Here is a 12,439-nt window from a genome sequence, read left to right as displayed (position 1 = left end):
GAGAGACCTGAATATAGCTGTGCAGTGACGTTCTCCATCCAACCTGACAGAGCATGAGGGGATCTGCACAGAAGATTTAGAGACCCCAAATATAGCTGTGCAAAGCTTGTAGCGTCACACCCAAGAAGACTTGAGGCTGTAATCACTGCCAAAGGAACAACCTCACTGCCATAGGCTCCAACACAAAGCCCTCTTGTTGTTAGTAAAGTCTAATTAAATGAAGACGGTTTAAATGAATTATTCCTACTCTTATTTGCCTATTTTCAGCACCATCAGCTGTCCATTTCCAATTGATTGTGCTGTGACTGTTGCTTCAAGTTTCAGCACCACAATGTAAGTAACTAAAATCTGGCTTATTGTGATGTCAATAACTTGTATAAAGACATCATGGGAAAGAAACATATTGTTTTTCTTCAAATCAATTATAGTAGTAGCAAGCTATCAAAGATGACCTCCGGTCCTCAAATGCTCTCCTTCTCAAACTGAACAGAACATAGGCTATAGGCTAGTCTACTCGCAAGATGTTGCATTTTTTGGACAAGGCCTTAATCAAAAATTATTTTCTGAGGAATTCTTTGACTCTCCTCCTGAACTGCCACTGTAGGCCTACACAGCACAGCATTGGTTAGGCAGCAAAAAATAAGGTTTTGATCAGCAAGGGCAGAGCAGGCCTCAGGGTTGGAATATCCATTGCAGTGTGTAATGCAGTCTAGTTGTATTTACGCTATCCCAGCAGCTATCTTAGAAATATAACTTTGCTCTGTGCTTCTCTGAGGATGCACTTCGTAGCCTATAGCCTATAGGCTATGACTCATTTGATTGAGACCACGCTAAATAACCTATAGGCACACGACATATTTCACGCCCAGCAGAGAATCAGGTGGAATCGGGCATCGATATATAGCCTAATAAGAAACTAATTCTAAAACACTGAGAAATATTGAAATTTCATAAATTAAAAATTACATGACCCTCCCTTGGACTACATTTTAAAAATAGTTTAAAAAAATAATACTAAACTCTCCCCTTGACTGAAATTGATAAAGCATGACCCTCCCCTATTTTCCTCCAGGTACCCACCCTGTGCATTTTTATCCATCTCTTAGCATTACAATTTTATCGTGCAAACTAAGAATGTTCTTAAGTTAAAGTTAGAAACAGAAGTGATAGTAATACTATAAATGATTAACCATTACAGAACTCTTCTGAAGGGTGACACAGCGTTTTTAGTCTGTACTCTTTCCCCCTCCCCCTCTATTCCTATTTCTCTCCCTCCTTCCCACTCTTTCTCCTGTAATAACCTCCCGTTGGTTGTACTACAGTATGGACTGACTCAGGCTCTGCCCTGGCTGTATTTCTGCCTTGTCATTGTGACTCAGCATTCTGGAGTCTCAAGCAGAGACAGAAGAGGAAGCAAGATGTTCCACTCCCTCAATGGTTCTGTTTAAATGGAAGTCAAGGACTAAGCAGACCGCTATCGCATTGGTGTCTATGGAGGAACCCCCCCTTAAGCAGACAGTGGTAAATGGCCTGAGTGAACTTCCTTCATTTATCCACCATCTTTAGCCTGAAAGCCATTATTTTCCGCTAATCACCGTGACAATGGTGGAAGGAGACTAGGTCTCATGACTATTGAAACAGACTTGAGCGGTGATGAGGGCGAAAACGTGTTGAGACCAGAAAAAAAGGGAAGAAGTAGAGAACAGTAGTAACATACTATGTAACTTACTAAGGCATTTTAAACAAATAGCTGTAATATGGTTGTTTCTGATGAATGATGGAAGGAAAATACACCAACTTTCCTGATCATTTGGCCAATATACCCCAATCACAACTCAAATAACAATATTTTTCCATATTACTTTAAACTGTTGTTCTAACTAACAGTTTAGAAAATCCCCAACAAACCCCTTGTTTTTTCACACTCAATAGTTTCCTGTGTGTATCAAGAATGATCCACCTCATATAGGGACATTCAGCCAATTTAACCCACCTGCGGGAAGCATTGGATTCAACACGGGCCAGTATACCTGTAGAATGTTTCGACACCTTGTAGATCGAGTCCTTGTCCCAACTAATTGAGGATGTTCTGAGGGAAAAAGGGGCGTTTGCAACTCAATGTCAGGAAGTTGTTCTAAATGTTCTAAACACTCAGTGTACATATACAGTGCCATACAACAGTATTTCCACCGTTCTGATTTTCTCTATTTTAGTATATCCAGGTCCTGAGGCATCAAAGCATCCCAATCCATCACACTACCACCACTATGCTTGACCGTTGGTATGAGGTTCTTACTGTGGAATGCAGTGTTTGGTTTTCGCCAGGCATAATGGGACCCATCCATTGTATAGGAAATCATGTCCAGTCCTAATAGGCTGAAGATTCTGTTATGAATAAAAGCATTGTGTTGGTCTAACCTGGAAACAGAGATTCTAATTGCTTTGGACTTTTTAGACTAATTTTATTTTTACTCCAAAATGAATGAAAATAAAATTATGCTGACACCATCTAAAATATAATTTTACTTTGTAGAAATGATCTCAATACCATATCAGTCCATATTATCAGGCAGGTGTGTTATTTAGCAATAAGCATTGATAACCTGTTGCATGGGGTTGCCCATCTACATTTACCCCAGTGTGCTAATCATTATCTAGATCATGAACTCAAAACATTATTTTGTTGCTGGCAACATAGGCTATTGCTGACTTGATTGTCCCTAACATTCCACTGGTACTCAGCCAAGGATGTATAAACACTGAATAATGTAAGCCTATCTGTTACAACAGAATTCTGTTACTGCCTACCATGCTATGTTGTTGTCTCTTTATGTAGTGTTGTGTTTTTCGTCGTGATGTGTGTTTTGTCAAATATTTCTATTCACTTCAGCCCCCATCCCTGCCGGAGACCTTCCCTCCAAGATCCCCCCCCCCCCCCACAGTTCCCCAATAGCTGTCCCTCAAACATCCCCCCCCCCCAGGAAGAAAAAAATAATTAATTCCAATGCACCAACAACCATGAGAATGAACTAAAGAGAAAAAAGGAGAAGACAGAAGAACAGCAAACAACAATGCAAAAAATATATACAAAATAATTGTAAAAGAAAGGACATCAAGGACAACTAAAATCATAACAGCAATGGCAACTGTATATGTTTGTGTGCATGTCTGGCACTCTTACATGTATGTGTGTGTTCTTGTTTGTGTTGATTTGAATGAGAGTGTGTGTATATGCATGTGAACAAACACCTGCACGGCATCAGCCTCAGGCAAACCGGCATTAGTTGTAAAACACTGCCACTTAGTGTCATTCAAATGTACTGAATGCCTGAATGACACGTGTCACGTCTGGAGCAAACCTGGCACCGTCCCTACGGTGAATCATGGTGATGGCAGCATCATGCTGTGGGGATGGTTTTCAGTGGCAGGGACTTGGAGACTAGTAAGGATCGAGGGAAAGATGAATGGAGAAAAGTACAGAGAGATCCTTGATGATAACCTGCTCTAGAGCATTCAGGACCTCAGACTGGGGCAAAGATTCACCTTCCAAAAGGACAATGACCCTAAGCACACAGCCAAGACAACGCAGGAGTAGCTTCGGGACAAGTCTCTGAACGTCCTTGAGTGGCCCAGCCAGAGCCCGAACATGAACCTGATCGAACATCTCTGGAGAGACCTGGAAATAGCTGTGTAGCTCCCCATCCAACCTGAAAAAGCTTGAGAGGATCTGCAGAGAAGGAAGGGACAAATACAGCTTTGTAAAACTTGTACCCAAGACCCCTCGAGGCTGTTATCCCTGCCGAAGGTTCTTCAACAAAGACCTAGTTTCAAATACAGTGGGGCAAAAAAGTATTCAGTCAGCCACCAATTGTGCAAGTTCTCCCACTTAAAAAGATGAGAGAGGCCTGTAATTGTCATCATAGGTACACTTCAACTATGAAAGACAAAATAAGGTTCCAGAAAATCATATTGTAGAATTTTTTATGAATTTATTTGCAAATTATGGTGGAAAATAAGTATTTGGTCACCTACAAACAAGCAAGATTTCTGTCTCTCACAGACCTGTAACTTCTTCTTTAAGAGGCTCCTCTGTCCTCCACTCGTTACCTGTATTAATGGCACCTGTTTGAACTTGTTATCAGTATAAAAGACACCTGTCCACAACCTCAAACAGTCACACTCCAAACTCCACTATGGCCAAGACCAAAGAGCTGTCAAATGACACCAGAAACAAAATTGTTGACCTTCACCAGGCTGGGAAGACTGAATCTGCAATAGGTAAGCAGCTTGGTTTGAAGAAAATGACTGAGGCAGACAGCGGACGGAATTTGCCCTCTCTTCAACCTAAGCCTACAGGAAAGTGTGCATCCTCAGCCCTGAAGGGAAGCAAAAGTCATTCCATTACCCAAGAATAGCAAAGCACACTTTATTGGCTCAAACAGCTGACCAATCAGGTTGTTACCAACCGTTAGTAAACTTTAGAAAAAAATTGTGATTGACCAGATACAATGCTATTTCACAGTAATAAATTAACAACAGATTTTCAGTACGCTTACAGGGAAGGGCATTCAACATGTACGCACTTACACAAATTACTTATGATTGGCTGAGAGAAATTGATAATTAAAAGATTGTGGGAGATGTTTTGTTAGGGCTCCCGAGTGGCGCAGCAGTCTAAGGCACTGCATCTCAGTACAAGGTGTCACTACAGTCCTTGATTCAAGTCCAGGCTGTATTACATCCAGCCGTGATTGGGAGTCCCATAGGCCGGCGCACAATTGGCCCATCGTCGTCCGGGGTAGTCCGTCATTGTCAATAAGACTTTGTTCTTAACTGACTTGCCTAGTTTAATAAAGATTAAAAATACAGAAACATAAAATAAAACACTATAGCATTTCACAATATTTATCATAATCTGCTGCTGTAAAAAGCGTATGTGTTATGGCTTTACGTCCCCTGCTATATTGTGGATCTGGAGTTACATGTCTAACAGAACACAGATGGTGTTCTTTAATGGAAGCCTCCAACATAATCTAGGTAGAGTCAGGCATTACCCAGAGCAGCTGTCTAGGTCCCTTACTTTTTCAATCTTTACTAATGACTTGCCTGTGTGTCTATGTATGTATGTTGATGAACTAAAACACTAAATCCTAAACCTCAACTAAATCTTGTAATGAATAATGTGGAAATGTAACAAGTTGAGACTAAACTTTTGTCATGGTCAAAACATATTGATACAACGGTAGCTAAGATGGGGATAGGTCTGTCCATAATAAAGCACTGCTCTGCCTTCTTAACAACACTATCAACAAGATAGGTTCTACAGGCCATTGTTTTGTCGCACCTGGACTACTGTCCAGTCGTGTGGTCAGGTGCCACAAAAAAGGACTTAGGAAAATTACAATTGGCCCAGAATTGGACAGCACGGTTCACCCTTAAATGTACACAGTGAGCTAACAATATTATTCATGTAAATCTCTCATGGCTCAAAGTAGAGGAGAGATTTTTTACCCTTATTTTACTAGGCAAGTCAGTTAAGAACAAATTCTTATTTTCAATGACGGCCTAGGAACAGTGGGTTAACTGCCTGTTCAGGGGCAGAACAACAGATTTTGTACCTTGTCAGCTCAGGGATTTCAACTTGCAACCTTTTGGTTACTAGTCCAATGCTCTAACCACTAGGCTACCCTTCATCCCTACGTGTATTTGTGAGAAGTATTGACATGTTGAATGCACCGAGCTGTCAGTTTAAACTACTCGCACACAACTCAGACACCAATGCATACCCCACAAGACATGCCATCAGGTCACTTCACAGTCCCCACATCCAGAACAGACTATGGGAGGTGCACAGTACCACATAGAGCCATGACATGTCAACTATTCCACATCAAGTATCTCATGCAAGCAGTAAAATAAGACTTTAAAAAATAGATAATACAACTTATGGGACAGCAGGGACTGAGAAGAGACACATCGGCACAGACACGATAACATATGCGACACACACACACACACACATGGATTTTGTGTGGTAGTGGCCTGAGGGTAAACCCTTAATGTGGTGTGAAATCTGTTTTGTAATGTATAGAACTGCCTTTTTTTTGCTGGACCCCATTTAGAGTAAATGCTGCCTTGACAACAGCTAAATGGGATCCATAACTAATACCAATGTTGGTCAATTAAGGAATATGCTATTTAATCAGATGTCATCTTGTGGCTTTTTTGGGAGTGTCAGGTTATCACAAATCTCTGGCCCTCTGTGTGGCCTTAGCACGGGTAAAATATATTTTGAAATAGAATGACTTAGCTGCAAAACATTACCCTAAATATAAACCAACTCAGTGAACAACATCACCATATATTTTAATGTAGTCTATTTTACCATGTCAATACTTCTTGGTTGTAAATGTTGGTGGCAGTTGTGAAAAGAACTTGCAGTTATCAAAAATGCCATTGTTGATTTGACACAGTTCTCATTTAACCTGATGGTCTACCCACTATTAACTCAGTTACTATTTGGACACCAAAATGTGAAGCAATATTTTCTCAGTTTAAAGTATTAAAGTTAAGCGTGCCTGTTAATTACCAAAATGGTAGACTTCAGTAATTTTGGTAAATTATCATTCTTTGCAACCATGTGACAGCTCCAATAAGCCCCGTATAGTGAACGAGAGGATTGTAGATTTACTATTGAGTATTCAGTTCAGAGTTTGTTGTAGGGGAACTAGTGTGCATTACCAACTGAAATTAACAAAAGGAGTGAAGATTGAGTGTCCCAGTAAGAGCCAAACGTCATCATTAGAGATATACACCATAACTGGCTAACAGATTTACCCAGCAGGAACGCAAGGGTTTCATTGACCTGTTGGCCATTTTATAAACTTGGGATACACAGAGTGAAGGTCAACAGCAACTGTAGTTACCCATTTCACTCCTATGGACCTAGAGTTGACAGTTGGGTCCTTAATTGACATGGCACTACCACAAGATGCGGTAAAGGACACCCTCTGTGGTCAGACGTAACATCCTTTATTAAACATCTCCTATTGTTATGACCCTCAGCCACTAGTAGGTCTACAATTGTCAGTATTTATCACTGGTATGAAGATGCTCAGTAAGACAGAGCAAAGAACCCAAATAGACTGGATCATTACTACAGGTCAACACTTGTGATATTTTTTATTGTTTTACAAGATGCCTTGCCTCAAATACAATAGTGTTGTCAACAGAAACATCAATGTTACAGCTGTGTTGCACTGCACCAGTTTAACACTCCCCTCCCTATAAATGCAAAGCCAGTAGGATCTATCAGAGAAGCCAGGAGTCCTGGTCTGAGGCTGGAGGCCGTAGCCTGGGGATGGAAGTGGTTTAGCTCTGGCCTCGCAGGGTGTGCTTGTCAAACAGGTACTCTGCCATCTTGTTTTTGCCAGCATCCATCTTGGTGAGGTTGGTGATGTGGTCACCCAGCTTCTTAATGGCCTCCACCTGCTCATTCAGGTAATGGGTCTCCAGAAAGTCACACAGCTAAAGAGGGAAAACACAGGTCAGACAAGAGAATGACTACAGACCATTGTAGATACAGTAACACAAGAGCCTGGTGGTAATGGCATAAGTGCAGATATAACTAGGCAAGTCAGTTAAAAACAAATTATTTACAAGAACATCCTAATGCGGAACAGTGGGTTAACTACCTTGTTCAGGGGCAGAACAGATTTTTAGCTTGTCAGCCAGAGGATTCGATCCAGCAACCTTTTGGTTACTGGACCAACGCTCTAACCGCTAGGCAACCTGCCTCCCCTTATGCATTAGCTGCATAGTATGCACCTGGACTATTGTGTACTTGCAAAGCAGCAGGTCACACAATCCTGTGTCATTAGTTATTATCTCCTGGGACAGTAACTGTATTCTGTGATACATGTGGTTTCACCATAACTTACATGGGGGTCAACCTTGTCAGAGGCAATCTTGTGCAGGTCCAGCAGGGCCTGGTTCACATTCTTCTCCAGCTGCAGAGCACATCGCATGGCCTCCAGCCCATTGCCCCACTCATCACGTTCTGGCTTCTACACAGGACAGAGTGAACACAGGAGGGTTAGGGACTACTAGCAGACGTTAAGGTCAGGATAAAGTGAACAGAGTTACACTCCTCACACGCAGTTCAGTGGTTAGAGGCAGTATGTTCAGGACTACAGGTTCTCTAGATCAACTTAACGCTGGAGACACTGTCCTCCATGGAGTAAAAACAATTTCTATCCGTCTACGATGTAAAATGTGTTTCCTATGCTCAAGGGCTCACCTTGATGTCCTGGAGTAAAATGCGTCCACCTCGCTTGTTCTGGAAGGAGAGTTGCTTGTCCGCGTGCTCCCGCTCCTCGTCGCTGTTCTCCTTGAAGAAATGCGCGAAGCCAGGCAGAGCCACATCGTCACGGGAGAAATAGAAAGCCTGGGTGGATAACCATAAAACATTGTAGTAAGAAGAAAAAAATGCCAAACATGACTCGGCATTCTGTTCATGTTGTGGCAACTAAACTTGATATAGGCATGAATAAATCTAGTCTGTAGTCTACTTGGTAACCTGACAATTAACCCGTCATGGAGTTGTTACGCGCTCTGTCCAAGGTAGGATAGATTCCCGGCTTCATTTGGATGTTATACCTACCTGGAGGCCATTAATAGCCAAGCCAAGTATAACTCAAATGTGTACTTAACGGAGTTTCTTGGCTACAGAAAAGTCAGGTGAAAAGTGGAATTTAGGCGCAGGCATAATAATAAACAGGTAGATCAACAAAACGGTCATCTTGGTAGACTCCTTACCATTGAAGTGTAGGTGTAGGAGGCAAACATCTCCAAATTGATCATCCGGTTGATGGCAGCTTCGCAATCGTGGTGATAGTTCTGGCGGATCTGAGACTCCATTTTGGCAGATTTTCTTTAATATCTAAAGTAACGGTACAAAAAAAGGGTTTATTCGACTATCTTGCTATAATAGTTCAAGTAAGTGTTATGTTATCAATCCGAAATATTCTATAATGCGGGACGAAGGCAGAGGAGTTCCGTTCAATCACTGTTGAAGCAAGAACTTCTTCATGCGTCTTCTCAGACTTGTGAACTGGAAGGATCCTTGTTCGCTCTATTTATTGTTCCAACCCGAATGCGTCAGTGAAATCCACCCTCACAAAGCGTAGCCAATCACCTTTAGAATTTCAACAGGAACTTGGCGGATCATTTGATGACGATCCCACTCCTCAGGAGTGAATGTAACATTGTGTGTTCTCATGAATTCTTGAATACTCATGAATTCTTGTATACTTATGCTCTTATGTCAGAAGATTTTGGAATGAGTTAGACGATTTTATCTTAAAGAGAAGACTATTAATGTTAATCTGAGACACTATACATTACGTTTTATTTTGATCCAAATGATATGGATCCTGATTTAACTTTCATTGTTCATTTGTTTATCTTTAATGGAAGATTCTTTATCCATAAAATGAAGTGGGCAAAGAACAAACCCCTCTTCACATTATTTAAGATAGAATTTAAGTATTATTTTGAAAATATCAGTAAATGTAAAAACAAAAAAGCAATATAAGAGACTCATATCTCCCTCACTATCTTTAAACACCAACTGTCAGAGCAGGTGACAGATCATTGAACCTGTACATAACCCATCTGTAAGTAGCCCATCCAACTACCTCATCCCCATATTGTTACTTATTTTTTTGCTCCTTTGCACCTCAGTATCTCTATTTCCACATTCTTCTTCTGCAAATCTATCACTCCAGTGTTTTATTGCTGAATTGTAATCACTTCGCCACTACGGCCAATGTATTGCCCTACCTCCCTAATCTTACCTCATTTGCACACACTGTGTATATATATATATTTTTTTTTTTTTTTTTCTGTTGCGTTATTGACTGTATGTTTGTTTATTCCATGTGTAACTCTGTGTTATTGTTTGTGTCGCACTGCTTTGCTTTATCTTGACCAGGTCACAATTGTAAATGAGAACTTTTTCTCAACTGGCCTACCTGGTTAAATAAAGGTTAAGTAAAAACATTAAATAAAAAATGTTTAACTAATTGAAAAGGAATCTTGATATGTAATACGCCTGTCTGTTAGGTTTATGTACTCTTCTTTGTGTATTTTTTTGTATTGTTGTGCTCATAATAATTAATAAATATATATATAAAAATGACTATCCCACTCATACACTGAAGCAAAGATAATTTATTATATTGACAAGAGAGCCGAGTGACCACAATGGAAATGCATGTGCTCAATGATTGAAGACAGGAACAGGTGGGGACCATTCTAGCTAATGAGAGGGCAGGTACGAGTGTGAACAACACGCACAACTAAAAGTCGTTTTTCTCATAGTTGCCGAAATGCCACGTGCATCCACATATATCAGTACATTTGTAAAAGCTTAAACATTACGAAACTTCTATTCAATCAAAATCCTCAAGTAATTAGAAAATAAAACGGGATTATCTCACGCTGAAAGATTTTGGGCAAAGTAAAAGCTCTCGCCTTGACGGCTTCATCTTGGTCTGTTATTTAAAAAAAAAACTTTTTTATTAAAAAGTTAAATTCTATTGGTACCACCTAAAGCCATAGTATCAGGCAAAAACAATATGCTTCAGTGCAGGTCTAACTACAGCAGTTATTGTTGAAAAAGGTCTGTGTTTGTTGTATCCTTTGAAGAAAATAGGAAGAATTTGAACATTCATTCTAATATTAGGCTAATTTAGAAATAGTCTACATCAACATTTGATTTAGGATATAAAAGGAATTGAACTTTGAGATGCAGTTCTGTAAACTTCTGTTTCATTCTCTAAGAGCACATGTTTCAATAGCATATGTAGCTTAATTGATGCAAGACCTAGTTTCAAATACAGTGGGGCAAAAATGTATTTAGTCAGCCACCAATTGTGCAAGTTCTCCCACTTAAAAGATGAGAGAGGCCTGTAATTTTCATCATAGGTACACTTCAACTATGAAAGACAAAATAAGGAAAAAAATCCAGAAAATCACATTGTAGGACTTTTTAATGAATTTATTTGCACATTATGGTGGAAAATAAGTATTTGGTCAATAAAACAAGCAAGTTTATCTCAATACTTTGTTATATACCTCCTTTCCACTCGTTACCAATGACAGAGGTCAAATGTTTTCTGTAAGTCTACACAAGTCCACAACCTCAAACACACTGTTGCTGGTATGGCCAAGACCATTCCTACATGCAAATGACACCAGAAACAAAATTGTGATGTTTGGGGACTGAATCTGCAATAGGTAACAGCTTGACTTTCAAGAAAATGACTCCAAAGATTTTCTATGGGGTTGAGATCTGGAGATTGACTAGGCCACTCCAGGACATTGAAATGCTTCTTATGAAGCCACTCCTTTGTTGCCCGGGCGGTGTGTTTGGGATCATTGTCATGCTGAAAGACCCATGCTGAAAGACCCAGCCATGTTTCATCTTCAATGCCCTTGCTGATGGAAGGAGGTTTTCACTCAAAATCTCACAATACATGACCCCATTCATTCTTTCCTTTTCACGGATCAGTCGTCCTGGTCCCTTTGCAGAAAAACAGCCCCAAAGCATGATGTTTACACCACCATGCTTCACAGTAGGTATGGTGTTCTTTGCATGCAACTCAGCATTCTTTGTCCTCCAAACACGACAAGTTGAGTTTTTACCAAAAAGTTATATTTTGGTTTCATCTCCCAATCTTCTTCTGGATCATCCAAATGCTCTCTAGCAAACTTCAGACAGACCTGGACATGTACTGGCTTAAGCAGGGGGACACGTCTGGCACTGCTCGATTTGAGTCCCTGGCGGCGTAGTGTGTTACTGATGGTAGGCTTTGTTACTTTGGTCCCAGCTCTCTGCAGGTCATTCACTAGGTCCCCCCGTGTGGTTCTGGGATTTTTTCTCACCGTTCTTGTGATCATTTTGACCCACGGGGTGAGATCTTGCGTGGAGCCCCAGATCGAGGGAGATTATCAGTGGTCTTGTATGTCTTCCATTTCCTAATAATTACTCCCACAGTTGATTTCTTCAAACCAAGCTGCTAACCTATTGTAGATTCAGTCTTCCCAGCCTGGTGAAGGTCTACAATTTTGTTTCTGGTGTCCTTTGACAGCTCTTTGGTCTTGGCGATAGTGGAGTTTGGAGTGTGACTGTTTGAGGTTGTGGACAGGTGTCTTTTATACTGATAACAAGTTCAAACAGGTGGCATTAATACAGGTAACAAGTGGAGGACAGAGGAGCCTCTTAAAGAAGAAGTTACAGGTCTGTGAGAGACAGAAATCTTGCTTGTTTGTAGGTGACCAAATACTTATTTTCCACCATAATTTGCAAATAAATTCATTAAAAGTCCTACAATGTGACTTTCTGGATTTTTTTCCCCTCATTTTGTCTGTCATA

The 12,439-nt window shown here is 40.5% G+C and overlaps 1 protein-coding gene across 1 annotated transcript; it reads right to left on the bottom strand.

Moving 5' to 3' along the window:
* Positions 1–7,157: 7,157 nt before the first annotated feature.
* LOC135555935 (ferritin, middle subunit-like) lies at positions 7,158–9,150 on the bottom strand. Its single transcript, XM_064988751.1, has 4 exons — positions 8,818–9,150; positions 8,300–8,446; positions 7,941–8,066; positions 7,158–7,527 (listed from the first exon to the last, which is right to left on the bottom strand). Exons 1-4 carry the CDS (start codon positions 8,917–8,919, stop codon positions 7,372–7,374), a joined length of 531 nt encoding a protein of 176 aa, XP_064844823.1. The 5' UTR covers positions 8,920–9,150; the 3' UTR covers positions 7,158–7,371.
* Between the last annotated feature and the right edge of the window lie 3,289 nt (positions 9,151–12,439).

This window comes from Oncorhynchus masou, chromosome 15 (assembly GCF_036934945.1).
Source record: "Oncorhynchus masou masou isolate Uvic2021 chromosome 15, UVic_Omas_1.1, whole genome shotgun sequence".
In the NCBI taxonomy this organism is placed as follows: Eukaryota; Metazoa; Chordata; class Actinopteri; order Salmoniformes; family Salmonidae; genus Oncorhynchus; species Oncorhynchus masou.
Note: the sequence above shows the minus strand (reverse complement) of the source record. Positions and strands in the feature narration are given on the sequence as shown.